The sequence below is a fragment of the Bufo gargarizans genome, chromosome 2 (assembly GCF_014858855.1).
Source record: "Bufo gargarizans isolate SCDJY-AF-19 chromosome 2, ASM1485885v1, whole genome shotgun sequence".
Taxonomy (NCBI): Eukaryota; Metazoa; Chordata; class Amphibia; order Anura; family Bufonidae; genus Bufo; species Bufo gargarizans.
This window is the reverse complement of record NC_058081.1, coordinates 493,255,364-493,279,685: the sequence shown is the minus strand read 5'-3', so window position 1 is coordinate 493,279,685 and position 24,322 is coordinate 493,255,364. Positions and strand designations below refer to the sequence as shown.

General features: G+C 43.1%; 1 protein-coding gene across 1 annotated transcript in view; it reads left to right on the top strand.

The window, feature by feature from the left end:
* Positions 1 to 1,213: 1,213 nt before the first annotated feature.
* Positions 1,214 to 24,322, top strand: part of FAXDC2 (fatty acid hydroxylase domain containing 2) — a 34,147-nt gene continuing 11,038 nt past the window's right edge. The window contains exons 1-7 of the mRNA XM_044277888.1: positions 1,214 to 1,308; positions 10,895 to 10,939; positions 11,383 to 11,474; positions 14,682 to 14,785; positions 18,238 to 18,359; positions 21,583 to 21,788; positions 22,268 to 22,373. Coding sequence (XP_044133823.1) covers positions 10,895 to 10,939; positions 11,383 to 11,474; positions 14,682 to 14,785; positions 18,238 to 18,359; positions 21,583 to 21,788; positions 22,268 to 22,373 — 675 coding nt within the window. The 5' untranslated portion in view covers positions 1,214 to 1,308. The remainder of the gene's footprint in view (positions 1,309 to 10,894; positions 10,940 to 11,382; positions 11,475 to 14,681; positions 14,786 to 18,237; positions 18,360 to 21,582; positions 21,789 to 22,267; positions 22,374 to 24,322) is intronic.

The following is a 24,322-nucleotide window of genomic DNA, read 5'->3' as shown; positions in this document are numbered from 1 at the left end:
CTGGGGCAAAGCCTTAGCACATAACATCATACCCTGAAAATGAGCTGATTAAAAATGGGCCTTCGAGTAGAGCCTAGGCTGCAGTGGAAGAACCCCTTTTTGCAGTAGCCATCCTCTCTGACAAATATAGGGAGTGTCAAGCAGACCCTAATATATAGAATATAAGTATAAGTTGTCTGTCCATGGGTTGCATCTCAGCTCCACTGACATGAATGGGCCTAAGTGGCAATACCACACACATCCTATGATGAGGTGTGGCACTGTTTTTGAAAGAAAGCAACCATGTTTTTCTAATCGGGTATAATCCCTTAACTACAACATAATCCACCTCTTGCTCCACCGTCAGAGGCACTGGCTGTTGTCCCCTTCCTCCCTCTATATGTTATTTTGCAGCTCTAGTCACAGACCTTCAGTGCATGGACATTCCATTACCGCAAGGAAAACATAATTAGAAATAGACAACTAAACCACCAATGGAAAAAAAGTTAAGTGCTGCATATATATTGTGAAAACCACCTGAGGAAGCCAGTTGTACCTAGCGATACGCGTGGGGCATGTCTTCCCTAGAGACCATGCTCGCCGATCTGCATACTATGATAAGGCTAGGTCTACAAGACGACATTTGTCGTGCGACAATAAGTAGTGCGACAGATAGGGCACGACTACACTGCAACATTTGTCGCGCAACATTGTGTTGCACAAATCGTGTAGACCTAGCCTTAGTATCTGCAATTTTTGATGCCTTTTTGATGTCCTAATTATTATGTATTGCACATTATTGCGGCTGAGCCCATGTATGTTTCCATTTAGAAGCTGGTGTGTATAGGGTGGTGTGGTGGACATATATTCAGTGCACACACATTGTTTTCATTGTATACAATGTTCTTCTCTCTCCGAGTTTTTGTGTTTAATAAATTATATTTTTTTACTAGAGGTGCAGCATTTATTTTTCTGTTTTCTTTATGGTTGCTTTTTAGTACCATGGTTGGCACTCGTTTTGTATTGGTGTGCCCCTTATTTCAGTATTCCGCATATATACTATTGTACATGAAGCTCAGTTTTACACTTAACTGGGTGATCTTCTAGTCTACAAAGAAATCATATAACAGACTGCAAATTGTCTGGTAAAGCTCTGTGCACGTCTGTGATGGTACTGTATCTTTAAAAGGCGTGTCATCTTCCTGTCCTAACTGGCTCAGCAATAGGGGTAGGTGGGGACAAGGCTTGGGAGGCTGTCAAAAGAAACAACACTAGAGAACTGCAGGGCAGCCCAGGAAAGGCTGAAGAAGAGCAGCCGGAGAAAGAAGGGTAAGCAGCAAGGGAAGGTAGAAGTGGTCACTCAACTTTCCATAAATCAAAGCTTAGGACTTGGAATGGCAAATGCATGAAGCATGCTGGGCTGAACACAAAGGGTTCCTTTTCTTACTGTCCCTGTTATCACTGGATTTGTTGTAAGCAGGGGGTTGGCTTTGTCTCACTTGAAAGCAATGCATGTAGATCTGCAGCTCAGGGTATGAGGTTTGCATGCTGCGTATGATCTCGTATTATGGTGTGTGAATGAATCTACAAAATACTGACTTGTATATGTTAAGAAGGGTCTAGTCTAGAATGGGGTGGGATACAAGTTTCTTTATCCGAAAGGTGCTTGGAAGGGTATTCCTGTTATATGAATCCTGTGAATAGGGGATAACTATTAGATCGGTAGGGGTCCTACTGCTGGGACCCCCCACCGATCACGAGAACCTGGTGGAGCTGTCCTGAAATGAACGTGGAGCAGATGGTTGGGCTATCTCAGGAACTTCCATACAAATGATTAGGGCGGCCGAGTACATGCAAAGGTATTCAATATTAAAGTTCTGGAAAACCACTTTATACAGTGGACAACCCCTGTAAATTTTAATTTTCAAACAAATTGAAAGATAATATGGGAAATGTTCATGAAAGATGCTGGAGGGATCCATATTTACTTTCTTTTCTTGAAGTTCCTTGTAGTTTACCAGAGTATTCAAAATGTGCATTAAGACTTTCTGATGAATGTTCATGGAAACCACAGGAAATTAACATTTCCTGGCATCCCAGCAGTAAGGAGTTAGACTTATCCTACATACTGGCAGAAGGACTTTCCTCGGGTATATTTCATTTATTTAATTTAATGTTTGTGTGTGTTGTTACAAGATATCTTCAGTATCCCCCATAACAGTGACATCTACAGTACCCCACCCCTTTAACAGTGACCTCCACAGCCCCCCACCCCTTAACACTGACCCCCCCCACACAGTGCCCCGCCACTTTAAAATGGGACCTCCACAGCAGCCCATCCCTTTAACTCTGACCTTCACAGCAGCCCGCCCCTTTAAGGCTCCATTCACACGTCTGTAGCGCGTTTTGCGGACCGCACATTGCCGGCACTAATAGAATATGCCTATTCTTGTCTGCAATTGCGGACAAGAATAGGACATGTTCTATTTTTTTCTGGAACGGAATTGCGGACCCGGAAGTGCGGATCCGCAGTTCCGTATCCGGGCAGCACATCGTGCGGCCCCATAGAAATGAATGGGTCCGCAATTCCGTTCCGCAAAATGCGGAATGAAATTGCAGACGTGTGAATAGGGCCTTACAGTGAGTTTTACAGCATCCCACTCCCTTAACAGTGTCCTCAAAGTACCCTGATGCCTTAACGGTGTCCTCACAGTACACTTCTGCCTTAACAGTGACCTCCACAGCAGTTGCCCCTTTAATAGTGGCCCCTGCCCCCTTAACAGTGACCTCCACAGTGTCCTTCCCTTTAACAGTGACCTCCACAGCGGCATGCCCCTTTAACAGTAACATCCACAGTGAACGCCTCTTTAAGGCTACATGCACACGACTGTGCTGTTTTTTGAGGTCCGCAAACCGCGGATCCACAAAAATTGAAAGACATGCCTTGTAGACATGCCTATTTCTGTCCGCAAAACGGACAAGAATAGGACATGCTATATTTTTTGGGCGGGGCCACAGAACGGTGCAACGGATGCGGACAGCACACAGAGTGCTGTCTGAAAATTTTGCGGCCCCATTGAAGTGAATGGGTCCGCATCTGAGCCGCCAAAACAGTGGCTCGGATGCGGACCCAAACAGCGGTCGTGTGCATGAGGCCTAACAGTGACCTCCACAGTGCCCGCCCCTTTAAAAGTGACCTCCAAAGTGCCCTGCGTCTTTAATGCTAGGTCTACACGACAACATGTGTTGCACAACATTTTGTCTCAGCAATTTTTATAATGATAGGCTATGGTGTTGCACTGCGACATGTGACATGCTGCGACACGACAGTCGCAAAAAATTTATCCAAGATGGATTTTTCTGCGATTGTCACATCGCAGTCGCAGCATGTCACATGTCGCAGAGCAACACTATAGACTATCATTATAAAAATTGTCGCGCAACATTGTTGCGACATCAATATCGTGCGACTCATGTAGCAGTGTAGTTGTGCCCTATGTGTCGTGCGACTTATTGTTGTCGTGTAGCCCTAGCCTAAAGCTGACCTACAGCAGTGAAGAAAAATGGCTGGGTTGTAAAACTGTGTGTATGTGGAGACTAAGGGCCTGCGAGCTTCTATTGGCTGATAAAGGACATGTGACCGTGTGTATGGCAGTTGGAATATGAAAAGAAAGACTTGCAGGCTTGTATTGGCTAATGCAGGTAATTTTTTGGGGAATACCTCAGGAACGGTACGTCCCAGAGATCTGTGACCCCACAAGATTTGTTTCCAGGTAGCAAGGGATGTGTACACCAAGTTTCGTTGAAATCGATGTTTGCGTTTTTGAGTGAATGTGGAACATACACACATACGTCCTTCTTTATATATATATAGATAGATTAAAGGAAAGAGCTGACAGTCTCATGGTCCCGTTTCAGCAATAATGTGACTACTGCAACCGATTACTAGCTTCTCTTTTCTTTGTCCCTACATCTTGTAAACCTACAGATAAAGTATATGCTAGCAAGAGCTAGGGGAAATAGGAGTATGACTGCAGAATCAGACTACACAGGATTTGTTTGTAGTCTGTTGCTATGGAGACCCATAGGCGCTGTAGATGCAAAAGAGTAGATTTTTAGTTAAGATTATTTGCAAAGTAGCTTAATGTTTCTTCTTTTACAGCAGATGCATTAAAGGGAACCTGTCACCAGGATTTTGGGTATAGAGCTGAGGACATGGGTTGCTAGATGGCCGCTAGCACATCCGCAATACCCAGTCCCCATAGCTCTGTGTGCTTTTATTGTATAAAAAAAATGATTTGATACATATGCAAATTAACCTGAGATGAGTCCTGTCCCTGAGATGAGTCAGGGACAGGACTCATCTCAGGTTCATTTGCATATGTATCAAATTGTTTTGATACATGGGTATCTGGGTATTGCGGATGTGCTAGCGGCCATCTAGCTACCCATGTCCTCAGTTCTATACCCAAAATCCCGCTGACAGGTTCCCTTTAAAGTAAATAAATAAGAGTGGCTGCAAAGGCAGAATGTTGCCTCTGCGGGAGCATTCCTATTTTCTCATCTTTAAAATTTATGGTATATCCTATCCCATAAATGCCTAATAAATCCAGGTGTCAGGTTTGGAACCCTTGACAATGTGGAGAACGGAGCCCCTGTGTCTTTTCCAGCTCAGAAAGGGGCTGTTCACAAGCATGGACACCTCCACTGGTGTGAGTCTGGGAAAGCTTGTCACTGGACTCCCATTCTCCCACTAGGTGAGCATCCCAGAGGTGGTAGGCTTAGCCACACCTCTGAGGATTTAATGGTATATCCTGTTGATATGGCAAAAATGTTGAAAATGGGAATCCCTCTTTCTGGTCGTCTACAGCAGCACAGGCACAAATGGGTTAAAGTCCCCCAGCTACAACCAGAGATGGGTTAATAAACAGTAATAACGATCAATCAGTTAATAAAATTCATCACCATAGACCCTATGAAGGTAAGCAGAATGAAGGAGCCTGTGTTTTTTTTTTATTTAAGTCCAGATCATGATGAAGACAAGGCAAGGAACCTTATCTCAGAAATCTAGGGGATTGTCAATTTTTTTTTTTTTATGAACCATGCCTAGTTTCCCTCGCTAAAGTTCCATCAACCAACAATTGCCTAGGAGACTGTTTCAGTTTCCATATCAACAAGGTCAGGAGCAGGAGGATTGACACTTCTTTGATGTTAGAAGGGCTTTCTTAAAATACATCCAAAAGACAGATACCTTCAGACAATCAGAGGTGCTGTTTCTTCCATATCAAGGGCCCAACAAGAACGAGAGAGCATGTAATGTCTCTAGCTCAATGTTTCAAGGGAACTGTTAGGGCCGCGTTCATCTGTTTAGTTTTCCTTTCTAGCTGGTCCGTCAGAAGAACAGGAAAAAATACCCCCAAACAGATCCTTTATTTTGAGCATCCTTTGTGCTCATTTTGGATCTGTTTTTGTCAGTTCCGTCAGAGATCCGTTATTTTAGACCAGAGAAAAAGTTCTTCATAAGAACGGAAAACTTAATGGTGATGTGAAGGTGGACTTAGAGTTATCTTCAGCCTCCTCTTTATGGAGCACTCTACCTGCTCCACTGCCACCTCCTGGACCGAACTGGGGTATATTCCACTAGAACTAATTTGCGACGTTGTCACTGGGTCAACTTCTTTACCTTTCATGAAACATTTCAGGCTAGACATTCTCACTGCAAATGGCTCGAAATCTGGAAGAAGAGGGTTTGAAATGGCGTCTTCTATGTATCCCATTTGTGCTTCTGGTGCCGTAGGACGACCAGCAAAATAAAAAATGTACTAGTTCGTAGGCAGGCCAACTTTGCCTCCCTTTGATAAATTATACATTGCTTCAATAGGTACTTCTTTCTGCTCATCTTTATAGGATCTATGATGAATAATTAATTGATAATTACTGCTTATTGACCATATCTCTGTCTGGTTGTAACTAGGGGGCTTTAACCCATTTATGCTTGTGCTGCCTACAAACTATAGAAAATTACAGAAGCCCTGTGCTCTAGTATTGATCTCCTTCTGTTTACCCTTTCAGCACTTTAACGACAGACGTGTTCTGCTTTTACTGCACTGTACATTGAACTTGTTTGTATTGAGGTATATTGATAAGATGAAAAATTCTTTGAGGATCATATGTACTGTGGAAAGATTAATTATTTACAACCTGCTCCATTAATATTTGCAGATACTTCTAGTTTACCACAGTAAAATTCATACTGGGTATTGTGTATGTTTATTTGGGGATATTAGGACCAGAGGACCGTATTTCTTTATATGCGGATGATGTTTTGTTTTTTTATAAATCATACCAATACCTTACTGTCACGACAGAGGGTAGGGATAAGTGCAGCCCTAAACTCCACCCGACTTCTGTCCCTGCCTACTTGCACGGCCAGTCCTAACCGACGGCGTACAACTTGGCAGCAGTCCCTCGCTTAGACACGTGCAGAGGCCTAAGAAGATAAAGAAGTACAGTAACAGAATCAGGATGGCCAAGGTCAAATCCAGGAGGTCACGCAGGTACACAGGGAGCAATACAATAACGAGGTCAAAACACAATCCGGAGTCAGAAGCCAAGAGGTCATGTCAATTCCAGGGAGGTCACAAGGTCGAGGTCAGAAACAGAGCCAATGTCCAAACACACATAGAAAGGCGCAATACAAAATGCTGGTGAGGGTAGTAAGACCAATCACAGGCAACCTGTGGCCAGCAGGCTGCCTGTTTAAATAACCCCTACAGGTGAGTCACGTGATGTGGCCAGCTCATAACACTGCTGAGCGCCGATTCATTAACATGCTTCTCGTTATCTAGGGGATGGAGGACGACTGCCATGCTGAGGAGGCGTGCGTGGCTGGGTCCTCCCCGCCCCCTGGTCCCCATGGAGACTAGGATGCCGACTGCGTCCTCGCTCCTCTGAATGCGTGGGATGCCAGCGGCCCTGCGAATGAAGAGTGCGTCGCCGGCTCCCAATGACACTTACTTCCCAAATTTATTCATATAGTTAATACCTTTGGTGCAGCATCGGGTTTTGATATTAACAGGCCAAAGATGACGCTTATGCCTGTGGATATACCTGACTATTCTATTGAGGGTCCCTTTGAGTTTACTTAGGATTTCTGATTCATTTTAATATCTGGGCATGATTATATCCCCTAAAGTTGAAGATTTTTTATATCTAAAACAAATTCCATTGATAAGTAAGTTGAGGTCAAAAGTGATGGTATGGCTTCGACTTCCTCTATCTAGAGCTGACCGAATATCCCTGGTTAAGATGGTGATATTACCCTAACTCCTCTATGTTCTCAGGAACTCCCCAGTGTGGATTGAGGACACATTTTTTAAACTAATTGAGAGAATTATTAATGATCTGCTGTGGGGAAGAAAGCGGGTGAGGCTTAAATTGGAATATCTTTATAAGCCGATGGAACTTCCCTATTTCAAGGGCTATTTTATAGCTTCACAACTATGGCTTTATAACCACTGGGATGAAGGTCCACTTTGTAGGAATTTGTTGAGTAGATCTACATATGATAACATGTTTACATTATTAGAGTCTGGGTTATTATCCAGAGTTCAGCAGGACTCTGTCATTATTTGTCAAGACGTGGAGCATTATTAGAGGTTGGTTGGGAATAAGGGGATCTCTCCATTGTACGTCTCTCTGGCATAACTATTATTTACGAGAGTTGAATGATTTAGCTGAAGATAAATACTGGCAAAAAAACAATATTCGGTATGTTGCACAAGTGGTGAGCAATGGAGATATACTTCCTTTTTTGGAGTTGACACAAAGAGAGCATATAATTAATTTATCTTAATTTAGATATTTACAGTTACGTTCAGCACTTTCTAGTGTAAAGGGGTTACAGATAGATACCTGTACACCTCTGAATGATTTAGTGGGAAATTTGGGGCAGAAGTTAAAAATTTCTCAACTTTATGAATCGCTTCTTGAAGCACTTTTTAATAGTATATGTTCCCCCGGACAAAAGGCTTGTGAATCTGTTTCAAGGATCCAACCAGATGATTGGGGGAAAATAATGACTAATTTAAGACTAGTGTCACATAATTTTAATCATGTTTGGTTAAATTTAATATTATACATAGAGTATGGCTCAATAAATGTCGGTTGAGAAATACGTCCAATTGTCCATGGTGCGATTCACTTGGGGCTGGTTATTTACATATGTTTTGGTGTGGAATGTTGGATCCTGGGTGATTTTTCCCAAATTATTTGTGATAAGTGTGTAAGTATAAAAGATTCCTTTTGATTAAAATACTCTTCTTGGCAAGACTTCTAATCACGCGAAGTTGGTTTTCACGAAATACTCCTAGTGTGTATGTATCAATAAGATTAAGGAATATGAAAGAATCTTATATAAACAAAGAAATATTGAGGAGAAATGGAATGAGGTATGGGGGATTTGGAAGTCTTAAGTCCTCTGGCGTTCACCCCACCGTTAGCTCTTTTTTCGTCTTGGTTGACAGAGGAGATAGGAGACGCACCGCAGGGAGGAAGGGGGGGGGGGATGTTTTGTGGTAAAAATGAGAAATTTAATAATGTTGAAGATTAAGCTGTATAGAAAATAATTTAGTATGTTTCTTTGTCAATAAAATAAAAAAATAAAGGTTTGTCAGCTGTGAAAAAATGCTTCAAAGAAGTGTTAATGGTTTATTATTATCAATTAACAAACTCTTGAGTGCCCATCCTTTGCCTTCAAAACAGCTCAGTTCTTCTAGATATACGGTACTTGCACACAGTTTTTGAAGGAACTTTATGCTGAAGATAGTCCTTAATCACATTGGCCGTATGTTTGGGGTTGTTGTCCTTCTGCAGAATACATTTGGAGATAATCAGACGTCTCCCTGATGGTACTGCATGATGGATAAGCATCTGCCTGTATTTCTCAGCACTGAGGACACTATTAATCCTGACCCCATCCCCAACTTTATTTGCTGAAATGCAGCCCCAGCCCCAGACAATCATTATTTAACCAATCTCCAGTCCTTCATCAAACAAACTGCCTTCTGTTACAGGCAAATGTTTCAAATTCAATTTAGAATCAGTCCAGTGGCCTTCATGAAAGAATTGCAGCCAAAAAGCCATAGCTTCAATGTGGAAACAAGGCCAACCAAGCAACTCCACTATGGACTGCTGGAGAGACCCGGTGATTAGAGAGAATCATAGGGCAACATAGATCAAGTAGTTGTGTTATAAAAGTTTGGTAGACACCATAAAGGCAATTGGTCAGACTGGATACCCCTCATTGTCAGTATAGGTAAGAATCTCAACTTTCATGGCACATCAATTAATTAATTCTACAAGAGTAAAGATGCCATAATAATTTTGAATATTAGCTTTTTTTAATTTTTACTATTTCCAGGTAAAAAGGTACAAATTAAATGCTGACAGTTTCTTCTTAGCGTGACAGATAAGAAATGTACTGGTGCCCTCTGTCCTTGTCTTTTTTATTGTTCTGTACTTGTTGTTTTTTTTATCTACAATTAGATAAGTTGCCCAGGTGGAAATATAATAAAGCTGGAATTGTATGAGGATATGGGCACATTCGCACTTGGCACTCACACTTAAAGGGGTATTCTGGTTAGATTAAATTATCCCCTATCACTGGGACCCCCACCAATCACGAGAACGGGGGCCCCATACCCCCCTGCAGTCTCCCAGAAATGAACGGAGTGGCCAGTTGGGCATGTGTGTGGCCGTTCCATTAATTTCCTATTACTATTATTTATTTGAAAGTTCCATTAATTTCCTGGCACTGTACATCAAGAGTGGTTACACATACATAATATAAAAAATACAAATACCCTTTTTGGGACTCAGTGCATAAAATCACGCGGAGCGTGACAGGGATCCCTATTCCCAATACGCCTGAATCCCTCTTACTGTCCATATTTGACCTGACTATCCCGGCCTACAAAGCCTCCCTCCTGAAATATATGCTTCAAGCCGCTAGAACGGTCATCCCTCGTCATTGGTAGTCATCTTCCCCCCCTCTACTCAAGGAGTGGTTTGAGGAAATTGTTCTTCACCAAAGAATGGAGGAGCTGATCTGTGTTGCCCCTCCAGATGTTGCTCGTTTTACTAAAGTATGGAGCCCCTGGGAGCTGTTTCGCACTTCTGACGAATTCCGGGAATCGAGTCTGTAGCAAGTCTCCGTATAGGGTTCCCGCGTTTCCTCCCCTCCTTTCTCCCTTGTCGTTTCTCTCTCTCTTGTCCGTGTCTTGTTTTTTTTGTCCCTTGTAATTGTTGAAATTTTTTTCCCCTACATAATCAGGAATGTGCTGCCGATAATAATTTGAACTAAATGGGGGAAGAGCAACTGTTGTAACAATCATTCTAACCCCCATTCCTTTTGCGTCCACTTGTGTAATAGGCTGATGTAAACGAGTGCCAATCAGTGTTTATTGTAGATTGGCGCTCATCCTGCCCAATCATCAGGCAGTCTTATAGGGCCCTAAGGGTGGCCATACACATGGTTTACCTGTCGCTTGAACACCTGTTTGGTTGAGAGCTATCTACCCTGATTCTCTCATACCGAAGTACTCTTAGATTGTGTTATGAATAGGACATGACCTAGCATATGTAGAAGTCACACATAGCAGAACAAGAGGCAAAAGCATAGCTGTGAGGGGTGCAGAGGTAGCAGTCTCACCCACGCTATGGTGCCTGAGGAGGCTTAAAATTCCTTTGCTGCATAAGTAAACACCAGGACCATTAATGAGACATGGTAGGTGTGGGGCTGCTACAGATTTTGAAATAGGACCAAGGGGCTTCTGAACCTCTGCCAAGAGAGATTATGTAGGGATGTTACTCAAAAGCTGCACTTTTAACTTTGTGGGTTTTTGTTTCTTTACAGATGGGTAAAAGTAAAACCTCTGCCCTCCCAGAACGTCAGGCCCAGGTAAGCTGTGTATTACATAAAGAATATTGATAAAATAGTGCGCATACAGGGGGGAGAGTTATCATCTTACTGCACCACTTTTGTGGCATAAAAAAAATCGCAAACACGCAGATGGCTCTTCTGAGACCCCCTCACAATGTTTGGGCATGGTGAGCGTTTGGGCCAGCAGGTCCATTACATTTATCTTCATTTGCTCTTGCTTTCAAGTGCAAATGAAGACAGAAATTTACGGCAGCCCAGGGCTGGCATAGATTTCATTCAGGCGCACACCCTGCCGGATGATGCACCAAATAGATCATTAGGCCGGCGTCTCATGATAAATGAGGCGCATCATCCAGCAACATAGGAGATTTTAAAGACCAGTGTAAAATGTTAGACTTTGATAAATCTCTCCCATAGTGTCCATTTAATTAATGATAGATATATTTTATTTCACTTCATAGGATGGTCAGGTTTGGGACTCCGTGAAGAAAACAGCCTTTGTATTGGGTACTGGACTTCTTATCTTTGCTGCTTTCAGGAACACAGTCACATGGTGAGGAAAAAACATGTTGTAGAGTGCAAACCTATATTAGGAGTATATAGTCAGTAAATGTCCCACAAAAGAAAAACACATGAGCGGCACTCACCAAAAAGATGGGGGTTTTTGAGCGCCGCTCATGTGTTTTTCTTTTGTGGGACATGAGCATGAAGACTTGAGAGTAGAGCACCGCCGATAGTGGGGGAGAAGACCTGACTCGAGAGCAGAGACTTATAAAAGAAATTCGTGCAGTGCCACCCCGTCTGTATCTTGACATTTGTTTGCATATAGTCAGTAAATGTTTGCCCCCAATGGTGATTCGTAAAGAAATTAACGATTGCCGGCGTCATTGGAAGACACTGAGATGTGGGTATGATACACGCTGAAACACAGGAAAACAAGATCATTTCTGAAAAGGAACTAAAATAAGGGGTGTAGGGCCAATAATAGGATGGTTCAGGTGATATTGCAGTCAGAGCCTAGGGAAATGCGTCTAAAAGGGCTATATTACAACCACAGATTTTCTGACCAATCATATGGCTGCTTACACACACAGATCTTTTGGTATGCACACCAACTATTGGTCTGATTGGACAGAAATTGGTCAGAAAATCTGTTTGTGTAATACAACCTTAAGATTAGAGAACCCCTGCACTTCTGTGATAAGTGTGTTGATACTGATGCTTTTAATTAATGATCCAGCAGAGGAACATAAAGGACAAGCTCACACAGTGATAGTGGCCAACGTTTCAGTCCCTCCTGGACATTTGTCACGGCCTTCCTGTGGTGTCACGCAGTGTGTGTAGAGAACAGCTGGATATGCTACATGTGCTACTTGATCCCACAGGAAGGCCAGTACCAATGTCCAGGAGAGACTAAAACATTGGCCATTACCACTATGTGGGCTTGTCCTTTACATTCCTATGTTGAATTATTAATAAAAAGCATATGTATCAATGCATTCATCTCGGAGTGCCGTGGTTCTTTGATTACCTGGACTAAGGAGAGCGCTACCCTAACCCTACCACAGTGCACCTAAGACCTTCCAAAGTGCCAGTCAACCTAACCAATAAAATAGAGCCTTAATGATTTTTCTTCATGGTCATACAACACGCAAGGGGCATATCTAACCATCTTAGACCATTTCAGTTATGGAACATGACATTTCTGCACCAGATGAGGTGATGGCTCAATATGCTCAATGAATTAATGTATTTGTCTAGTAGCTTTCAAAATATTTCTTCCTAAGACAGAAAACTAGCTCTGGGTTTTGAGGAACCAGAATTCTGTGCAGGGGTCAAAGATTGTTGGAAGAAAATAGATTTCCAAAGAAGAATCTTTGGTCCTGATTCATCAAGACTGGCATCTGCTTCGCTGGACTTGATGAGGCCTAAGCCACTGGAGAAGCCATGTAATTTATGACAAGTCGCAGGCCTCGTCATAAATTAAATTTCTACTTCAGCAGTCCATGCGCCGAAAATAAATCTATGGCAGCTCTGAGGTGTCATAGATTTCAGTTATTTTTTATGTCAGTTCCTAGTTTAATTGGTTTAATTTACTTTTATTCTATTTTCTTATTATATATAACATCTTTTAATAATACATCCGTCTGTATATTGCATTGTGGATTAAAAGGGGAACTATATCAACCTTCCAGTTTATAGAAATCTGGTAGGTCTTATGACTCAGGTTTACTGCAGTTCTTCTTCAATTACCACAGACTGATGACCTAATCGTCCTGAAAAGTTCAAACATGCTAAACAATTGAATAATTTTTTAAACATAAAGAGGAACATTTATTAATCCATTGTGGTGTAAAACAGGCAGCACATTATGGCGCATGCCATATTTGCACCATAATTTGCAAGTTTTTAAGCTTCTTACCACTTTTTCCAAGTGGCACAGAAAAAGTGGTGGGACGTAACAGAAGGGGTGGGACTTCACACCACCCGCTGTATTTACTATACATACATTTTTGGGTCCCCTAAAGAAAGAGGGTTTCCCAGTTTTTTAAGGGTACATTTACATGTACAGTGGTTCCTCAAAATAAACTAGCGCTTGGGCGATCTGGCAGGCTGTCCTGGCAGGGAACAGCCTGTCCATGCTCTCTGGTTCCAGCATTGCTGGATGCTGCCTGAATTCCCGCCGGCTTAATTAACTATAACTATGCGCACAGCGGTTTTAGTCCGGGTTGTGGCAGGATCTCCGTCGGCCCCCATTATGGTTAAAGGGGCATTAAGGCAACGTCTGTTAATGCCGGAACCAGAGAGCTCCGGCAGGCTGTTCCCTGCTGGAGCTCTCAAAAGCTATTGTTAAACTAGCCTTACAATAGTCTTTTTCGGTCATTGTATCTGAAACTAAACTCAACATACAATGCCTCAGAGTCAGATCCAAGAAACCTATATATCCACCTCTCTGCAAAAAACACACACGTGTATTAGCCTCTAGCCGCTATAATTTCCAGTACAGTGAAGTACTATATGTCCTTTATTGTGTGTGCCAGGATGTGCTTTTTCTTTGGACATCGGGTGGGGTTAAGCTTCATTTTATTTTTCTGGTGCAGATGCTATTTAAAGATCCAGGACAGGATGAAGAATATGTGGCGCATCTAGGGTTTCTACACTTTTTTCCAATACACATGAAAAAAGGGTAGGGCTTAATGGAAAGTGGGCAGTGCTTAGTGGGAAGGGGCAGGACCTAAAATGTGGCATTTTGTGCCAAAAGTTTGATGCAAAATGTTTCTCAAAGTAAGCCAACCAATACTTGGTATAGAGTCAGCGCATAGTGTCTGCTCCTGTGCAAAATTCATCATCTAGCCTGAGCCACTGTGATAAATCTGGGCAGGTCTAAGCTTACTCCACTTACAGGCTTAGTAAATCTGGGCCTATAGGATTTGTATGGTGAAGCAGATGAATTGTGGCTGGAGGTTAGGGCAAAAAACCAATACGAGATAATCTCTGTGTTGCTGCGACAATCATGTGACTGTAATGTTCTCCCATGGGGGAAGTAGCGGCTGGTGATGATTTAAAAAAATTTGAACCATATCAAAAAAAAATTCAGTTGTTCTTGCACTTCCCTTTACTGAAATTATTTTACCACAATTAAAGTCACCATGGAGCCCTAAGAGGATAAATGCAGGGTGGTAGGGGCATATTTGTGCATGTTATATATACATATACCAATGCTCGATTGTGTTTGCTTACTAGCTCTTCTCTATCTTAGGCATCTACAGCATTTTTGGGGTGCCTCTGGCGATTTCTGGCAAGCCCAGTGGGGAAAGCTGCACAACTATTTTGGGGGCAATGAACTTGTTTTATACTTTCTGGGTGAGTCTGAGTCAGATTCAACTTGTCTTATTTGCTATGCTTTTGTAATTAAATCTTTGACTTCCTGATTTGTAGGGTATTATAAATTATGTGATCTATGTGATATAATCAATCTGATATAAGGAATATAATTGTGTGTTAGGAACTGTACAGTAGAGTTTAAAAAAATATCACTGAGTTTAAAAAATCCAATAAATTTCAAAATCATTATAAAAACTTTTACTTCCATAAAAGCAAATGCACTGGAAATACTACACATTCAATTCCGAATCAAAAACAAAATATATCCAGTTGGTGTTAACCCTTTACAGAAAGTAAAGAAAAGGGAATATTAGGATGTTCAAAAAAAATAGCAGTGGCAGCATTTTTCTTTAAAAACTCAAACATTTAATTTAGAAAATTCTTGAGATTTCACTTTACTTTGAATTACTGGACTATATTTAGTATAACCATTGTGTGTGAGAACTGCTTGACATCTGTGTTGCATGGAGTTGATCAGCTTCTGGCACCTCTGAACAGGTATTCCAGTCCAGAACGACTGCACTATATTCCACAGTTCTTCTGCATTTCTTTCATGAACTGCATTTTTGATGTCACCCCACAAGTTCTCTATGGGAGTGTGGTCAGAGGATTGGGTTGGCCACTTTCATTAATTCTGTTTATCTCTAACCAAGATGTTGTTCGCTTACTGGTGTGTTTTGGGTCGTTGTCATGTTAAAACCATTTCAAGGGCATTTTTTTTGGGCATAGGGCAGGGATGGGCAAACTGCAGCTCTCCAGCTGTTGTAGAACTACAACTGCCAGTATGCCCAGTCTGCCTACAGCTATCAGCCTTCAGCAGGGTATGATGGGATTTGTAGTTTTACAACAGCTGGAGAGCCGCAGTTTGCCCATCACTGGAATAGGGCAACACGATCTCCTCCAGTATTTTCATATTTGACCATGGTCCCTCATATGCTATAAATACCAACACCATGGTATGATAAACATCCCCATATCATGATTTTTTTCACCACCATGCTTTACTGTCTTCATAGTGAATCCAGTTCTCGGGGGTCGTCTGACATACTGCCTTCATCAGACTATAAAATGTTGCACCATTTCTCTTTGGGCCAGTCAATGTGTTCCTTAGCAAATTTTTACCTATTCAAGATGTATTTTTTTCTCATTCAAGAATTTATTGAGTTTTTTAAATAAGTAGATGAAAATGTGATACAAAAGGTAACATATTGCAATGTCATGCAATGCCGTATACATTATAGAGTAATCTCTAGACAAAGGAGGTAACAAGGTACAATTTCCCATACGTAAAGGCAGTAAGAACATGTGGCAACACATGAGGAAGAGAATCACATTGTTTACATGAAGCAGAGAAGGCTATATGAATCTAAGCCTAGTAAGACATGTACATAACAAAAAACAAGCAAAGGAGGGCACATAACAGTAGACCACAGACAAAGAGGAAAGGTACAGGGGAAGGAGAGGGTGGGGGAGTGCGGGATTATAGACGGGCATTACAAAACTCGTCTGATCCTCGGAAAGTTTCCCAAGGGCCCCAGGTTTGAACGAATCGAGAGGTGTCCTGAGGAGAGACGCAGATGTCAAGATGCATTTTTTAACCTCGGGACATTGAGGAGCGTTCTTGCTGGTAACTAGGTTTTACTTTAGTGTCTTCTGATTGTAGCAGTACTCACTGGTAACTTCAGATCTTCCTTGATCTTTCTGGAGGCGATCATTGGCTGAGCTTTAGCCCTTTTGGTTATTCTTCGATTCATTCGGACAGTAGTTCCCCACTTACTTCTGTGTCTTTTGGTCGCCACTTCAAGGCATTTGAGATCATTTTAGCTAAGCAGCCTATAATTTGCTGCACTTCTCAATATGTTTTTTTCTCTCCAATGAACTTTTTAATCAAAGTATTTTCTTCATAAGAACAATGTCTGGGGCATCCCATTTTCCCCAGTATTTCAGGCGCACTATAACCAACATGTGCAATATTTGCCCATCGCCTACTACTTTAAACAAGGACCAAAATGAACACCTGTTCTTCCACAGAATGAATCAACCAATTTAAATCCTCACTGCTATTATTTTCAACAAGCCCCTTTCAATGAATGATTCAATTACTCAGAATCAGTGGCATCCAACCTCCTAATTGTTGGGTCCCAATTATTTTTCTAGTACTCTACTACACTTAGGCTACCTTCACACTTGCGGTAGCAGGGTCCAGCAGGCTGTTTCGGCGGGGGAACAGCCTGCCGGATCCGTGCAAACGGTAGCCCACTGTGCCTCAGGAAGTCCGAGAGGCTGCTGGACAGCAGCATGCTGTAGTTTTATTCCAGCTGCCTCTCAGCTTGTTTGCCGTGCTGCAGCCAGACCTCCGGAGCGGACTGCCAGCGGCACAGTGGGCTAACGTTAGCACGGATCCGGCAGGCTTTTCTCTCGCGGGAACAGCCTGCTGGACCCTGCTACCGCAAGTGTGAAAGTAGCCTTATAAGTAAATTATTTTCTAGGTAGAATTAGCACTTCTACCAAAACCAGTCATTATCAGGTTAATGATGTTGGACTGCTATTTTTTTAGCGTTACTGTATATCTAATTACTCCAGAAATGGAAAACACTCGCTCTCTCTTGTGATATATTGTAGTACCACCTGATGTTTGCCAATATACTGTACATTCCAGGCATAGTTAGGCAATGCTGGTATTTTAATCCAGATTACCAGTGGTTCTTTTGTAAGGAGCTCATAATCTCCAAGACACTATTGGTACTATATCTTAAAAGGAACCTTTCACCAGCAGCATGTTATAGATGAGGAGGTTCTGAGCAGATTGAAATATATAAATATTTATGGGGTCATTTATCAAACTGGTGTAAAATAGAACTAGTTTAGTTACCCATAAAAACCAATCAGATTCCACCTTTCATTTCTCACAGCTCCTTAGATTTTTTGGCCAGTTGCAACGTTGACCGCTGCAAAACCTACAGTTACACCACTGAGGAACACTCAAATCCACCATTACCCACCATAACAGATGTATGTCACAGTGTTTTCATAATTTCATGCAATGTCCATACCATTAATAAGGACTAGAAGAAATAACCCAAAAATGTCAAAAAAAATAAATGGCAGCAGTAAGTAATCCTCTCAACTGTGAGCTTCAGATTGGTTTGCCCAGTGCCAGAATTAATGGGCTCCGTTTTGGCTGGGGTCAGAACCTAGGCCCTTGTTTGCCGCTGAGTAGATAAACACATAGTTGATGCTGCTTTATGTTCAGGGCCGGTTTGAGGTGTATATGGGCTCTTGGACTTCCTATAGGTCCCCTGTCTATCCCAATCGAGTATGTTTACCAAGCCCAGTGCGCCTGGTGCTGACAATGGCCCTCTGTACTGTTGTTTAATTGTAAATCATTTATCTATGGTCTGATTATTATTTTTTTGCATCTTTTTGTTCAGGGGTCGTGATAATTCCCAGTCTTTCCTTTTGGATGTACAATGCAATCCTGATGATGATTGACTTGACCGGAAAACCAAACTTTTTAACTCAGTATAAAATTCAAATTGGAAAGAATGACCCGGTATGTATGGAGAACCAAATGCTCGTCTGTAGATTTCCCTAGTATAGGCCATCTATATCAAATTAGTGGGATCTGACTCCTGGCACTCCCACCATCAGCTACTTCATTGTAGCTGTGCTCTATTGGCAGTGCCCGATAGTGTAGCTAGAGTCCCATTCACTTGAGTTGAACCCTCGCAATCTGAAATTGAAGACCATAAATATTGTAACCCCAGAAAAACTCTTTTAAGGCTATTTTCACGCTAGCGGCCGGATGGATCCGACAGGCTGTTCACCCTGTCGGATCCGTCCTGCCGCTATTTCGCCGTGCCGCTGCTCCGTCCCCATTGACTATAATAGTGCTCAGTTGAAAGTAAAGCAGGCACTAGGAGAACATACAAACTCCATGCCTATATTATTCCTGTACAGAATGAAACCCCAGAGCTGCAAGCTAATTGTGTTAACTGCAGGGGGGCTTACTAAAAAGAAATAACACCCAAGTTCAATTGTGGGCAGACATTTTTAAAGGGGTTATTCCACTTAGTAATGTAAAAAATGAAAATGAGAGATTATACAGTGCATGACAGTCTCTTTCTAGAATTAGCCATGTACATCACATAGATCCAGAGATCGCTCCAACTGCTCTGCTACTTTTTCTTCAGGCTTTCAGCTCAAGGGGTGTGTCCAGGCACGGTGTCAGCATCCGGCATACCCAGGCAAGTGCCGGGGGGCCCCAGGGCAGTACCACCAAATAGGTGAGCTGAGATGATCGGCTCAGGCGGCACGGCCCTGGAGACAAGTAGGGGGTGGCGGCAGCAGCAGGGCCATGGGAAAAGAGCGCTCCTCTTTCTACATTAATCTGCCGTTTTCAGCACAGCAATACAGTTGGATGCTGCAGGAGGGCACAGGAGCGGCATCTTCCTTCCCCGCTCCTCTTAAGCCTATCAGAGGCTGGCACAGGCAGCGCGATGATGTCATCATCGTCGTGCCGCCTGTCCCGGTAGTGTACAGCGCAGGACACAGGCCGCTGCCAGAAGCACGGAGGTATTAGTGTTTTTTTTATTTATTTGGCACAATGCTGTTGGGTGCACTATATAGGGGCATTTTTTACTGGCACATTATGGGGCACACTTTATAGGGGCCTTTTTGTACTGGCACACATTATGGAGGGTACTGTGGGAAAGGGGGTAAGAGGAGCACTATGAGGGGTATCTACTGGGGACACTATATAGGGGCATTTTATACTGTCATATTATGGGGGGCACTATGGGGAAGAGGAGCACTATATATAGGCATTTTCTACTGGCACATTATGGGGGGGAACTATGCGGAAGGGCAGCGGAGCACTATGGGAGCATTTACTGGGGGCACTATATAGGGATATTTTGTACTGACACATTATGAGGGGGAACTACGTGGAAAGGGGGGAGAGAAGAACTATGGGGGGATTTACTGTGGGCACTATATAGGGGTATATTATACCCCGAAAAGGTGTATGTATGCAAAAATGGTAAAAACTACAGCTCGTCCCATTTTATTTATATATATATATATATATATATATATATATAACATGCTGTTTCATTGCTGCGTGTGTCATGCACAATGCCACTGAGACTTTATTGCCCAAGGGCTCACATGAACCTGGAGCTGATCCTGTCCTTTCTGCTTCGGTTCTCTCCCTGAACTGTCACAGGTAGTGTTGAGTGCATCGAGCTTCGGATCAGTGATCAGAAATCGATTTGTTCAAACACTTTGGTTTTAATGCAGTCTCCGTACAGCATTAAAATGTATTGCCTCCGTGTAGGCAAAATTTGTTTCAACCAAAGACGCGTGAGACATTCAGTGAATTAATTTGGTAATCACATCTGCGTCTTTAAAAACAATCTAAAATAGCAAACCAAAGTCGGGTTTAGTACTGACTGAGCACATGCGTGACCACCACTCTTTTCACTTCTACAGGACTGTCGAGTACAGCGCTTGGCTATTCCTGGCAGTCCCACGTAGAATGAATGGTTGACTTTTCTTTTCATCCACTTCAGGATACGTGGGGGATAATTTCTTAGTTCTGCACATAAAAAAGACAAAGGGCGGCACTCACCATTGCTTGCAGAAGTTTTTCCTTTATTCCTGGTAGAGAGCGGACAACATAACAAGCGTGCACCAGCTGGGTTAGGACGGCCGTTTCACACCTCAGTGCTTTGTCTGGACCAGGAATAAAGGAAAAACTTCTACAAGCAATGGTGAGTGCTGCCCTTTGTCTTTTTTATATGCAAGATTATTGAAGCAGTAACTGCCTGGTTACATGTTGGGCAGAGCACCATCGACAGCTGCGGTGCCCTAGATGCACCCCCGCTAAGTATCCCGGTGACGATCCTGTTAATATAAAAGGGATTTGCTGTGATCAAGTGCAGTGCCACTCCTTCTACACTATAACCGCTATTAATTTCTTAGTTCACTCTTGCCTCTCTCTCTAGTTTTACTTACTGGTTGTGTGAGTGTATGTTTTATGTTGGTTACAGGACCAGAAAAGCAATAGTGGAGAGGAACATTTGGGGGGAATTTTGAAAAATAGTTGAAAAAGTGGGTATGGTTAGCTATGCTGTTTCACTACAGATTTACTGTGACATTTAAAAAAAAAGTCTCTAAAAAGTTCCAAGGCCACTCTAGTAGGGAGGTAGTGTAGAAAAAAAAAATGTTATATTTTTAGAAAAAAGTTTTAGGTTTGAATGTGTTATCCAACTTTAAACTTCAGAGTGGCTGGTCTTGCGTTGGGGTTCATACTTACCTGGTCCCCAGCCGTTGGGTGGTTCCAGCTCCATTGCTGACTTCGCATGGTACTGATTCTCTGGGAATCAGCATCCTGTTGCCGGGGCAGTACATATGTGACCGCTACAGCCTCAGTGGTGATGTGGCCTCATGTGGTACATCACTGGGTTACATGCACATGGGTGATTGGCTGCAGCGGTCACATGCGGTCTGCCCCGTCGAAACGATGTTGATTCCCAGAGACCTGGAACCTGCAGAGGTGGCAGTGGAGCTGGAACCAGATAAGTATGAACCAGATAAACCACGCCGTGGGTCCAGCCACTCTGAAAGGCTGTGATAAAAAATAAATAAAAAATAAGTTGATTAATGCCTTTAATGATGAGCTACATTTAACAAACGTGTGCCGTTTGATACATTTGGAGGAAATAGTGGTTATATACGATGCTTATAATGTAAATGGCTTTGTTCTCTTCTAGGTGGATCCAGAAAAGCTCAAACATGCAGTCAAAGTTGTCTTGTTTAACCAGTTCTTCCTATCCTTTCCCATGGTCTTCCTCATGTATCCATTCCTTAAATGGAAGGGCAACCCATGTGGTACGGAGCTGCCTACATTTCACTGGGTACTACTAGAATTGTCAGTCTTCGCGATGGTTGAAGAAATACTTTTCTTTTACTCACACAGGTAATATGAAAAGGACAATGGGGTGGATTCAAGGGGTTGGACCTTTTACGCTATTCCTGTAGGCTGTAAAAGGAGCATGATCAGCATTCCTGTCCCATGCTGTGCAGCACCAGCTCCTGTATATACATAATGATCCTGCCCCAACATGGCCGCTGATGGAGGGGCACATGACCACCATACATTAGTGGCCTACCTCGAGTAATACCATGCACGGTACTGCACATATGCTAGTTTCCATGCCAGATGCAGTATATTAGGAAATTATTCTCCACTAAATTTTTTAATTTAGAACTGGAAAAAAAAAACAAGCAAAATGGTATTACAGGGTGGGTATTAATTTTAAGGGCTTGTGCCCACATTTATTTATTTTTATTTTTGGCGTGGCCCAATACCATGGTATGTATTTGGCTTAAAGGGTTTTTTCAGAAAGTAGATAAATATGCTATTGAGCAGAAATCAGCAACTTTTTGTTTTTGTAGATTGCTCCATCACCCAAGCCTTTACAAACAAATCCATAAAAAGCACCACGAGTGGACAGCACCGATAGGAGTAGTGTCACTGTACGCTCATCCAGTGGAACACATTGTAAGTATGAGACATAACAAGCGATTTTCCATCGTATTGCAGTGTAGCGGGGCTTCCATAGGTATCAGGTCATACTGCGACTCACACATTTGCTGCAACCGTGACACAGGAATCACAAAAAAATCCAACAGTGTTGTTAAAGGAAAAAAATTAATTGAGTTGTCCTATAAGGGTGAGAACGGTGCGGACGCACCTCTCACCAAGATACTGCTGTCAAGCGTAAGAGAAAAATCAAAGGGGCAGTAACAATTAAAACGTGATGTTTATTATTATAACTAAAACAAGTAAAGTCCCCTTACAAGACAAACAAACAGATACGGTCGGGTCCTGTGTACAGGTGTGTCACTGGATCAGTGACCCATTGTACCCAGGATCCCTAGGGCGAGCCCTTTATAAGGTTGTGCGGACCCCAAAGGTCAGGAGGTGCCACAAACAGTGCTAATAAACCCCGGCAAGGGTGTCCTAGATCCCACTTGGAGAGCAGGAACGAACCCAGGTGGGATAGAAAATAAGGATGGGTCTTACCGGTACCGGGGCAAACCGTGCTTGATGGTAAACAGTCACGGCAGACGACCAAGGTAAGTTCTTATTCTAGCACATAGATAGGGTGTTCCGGTCCGGGGGAAGGGTACTTCGTAGGTAGGAGGTTGCCTTTTGGAGAAGGGGCCGCAGGGGGAACAACTGTCCCTGTAGCGCCCTACTTGACCTACTGTGACCCTGTTACCCTAACACGGGATCCGTGCCCCGCAAGGGGTGGTCCCGTCCGGAACCTTGCCCTGCAATAAGGTCCCTAAGAGACCCTGTCAGGGTAATGGAGAGGGGAACACCTAATCTAGTTGGACTAAGATGGTAATAACACCGTGGGCAAATTGAGGAAATGCTCATATGCCCCTAAGTGTAAGTGGTATGCTCATATGTCCCTACGCGTTTCGTCAAAAATGGAACATACATAAAAAGAGTACTAGTACTGACAACCTCTTGAGTCATCAGGGGACAGGGGTTGGTACTAGTGGCTGTGGTCCAAGTCACCAGGCGTCGGTGTTGTAGTACTGAACGCCCGTGGCCTAGACCAGACTAGAAAAGGTCATTAGGTATACTTAGTCTATTTACGAGAGTCCTAACAGCCACATAAGAAACTAAGCTTATGCTGGGCTAGTAGGAGGGAGGTACTGGCTACCTCCAACCACTTAATGGTGAATAACGTGGTTGATTCTGTAGCTAGAGTGCGTATGGCATATCCAGGTACATCTGAAACACAAAGAATAAAAAGCGTACAAACGCCCCATGAACTACTGAAATAAGAAAAGGCAGCATACAAAAGTACAATGATCCCCTAAAAGCAATATGTGGATACATAATCTCCAAACATAAAGGTGGGGATTCTGGCAATAAAAGATGCTTGTACTTACAGTCAAAGCCTTGGTGCGTATGGCATCCAACTGGCTAGGCCGGCGTCATTCCGTTTTATTGAGGCCGGATGTATGGCGTCTGGCAGCGCTACTCTGCGCGCCGCTACTGTTTTTAAATCGTAAGGGGACGCTGCGCATGCGTGCACCACTCTCCAATGGGTGGCGCAGGTTGATGATGTAGGCGCAGTCAGAAGACCTGACGGTCCCAGTCTGATGACGCGGCCCAAGTTCTGGGTCACGTGTGCAGCGTCATCAGTCAGGAGCGCCGCGGCCGTCCCTCCGCTATGCATACGCCCACATCCCAGTCCGTCCATCACCAGGCCGGTGACCGCTGCTGAATGGGCGGAGCTGGCTGACGCTGGGAGGGCGGAGATCGCGGCATCTCCGAGAGGCTGAGAGGGTGGAGCTGAGTGTATCCTTCAGACTCAGCTGCTACAAGCCACTCGCAGGTAGTTGGTCCATGGAGGATCATAGTTACAGGACCTCCATATCGGACAACAAAGTGGATATTTAATGGCAGGGAAAACCACCATGACTAGC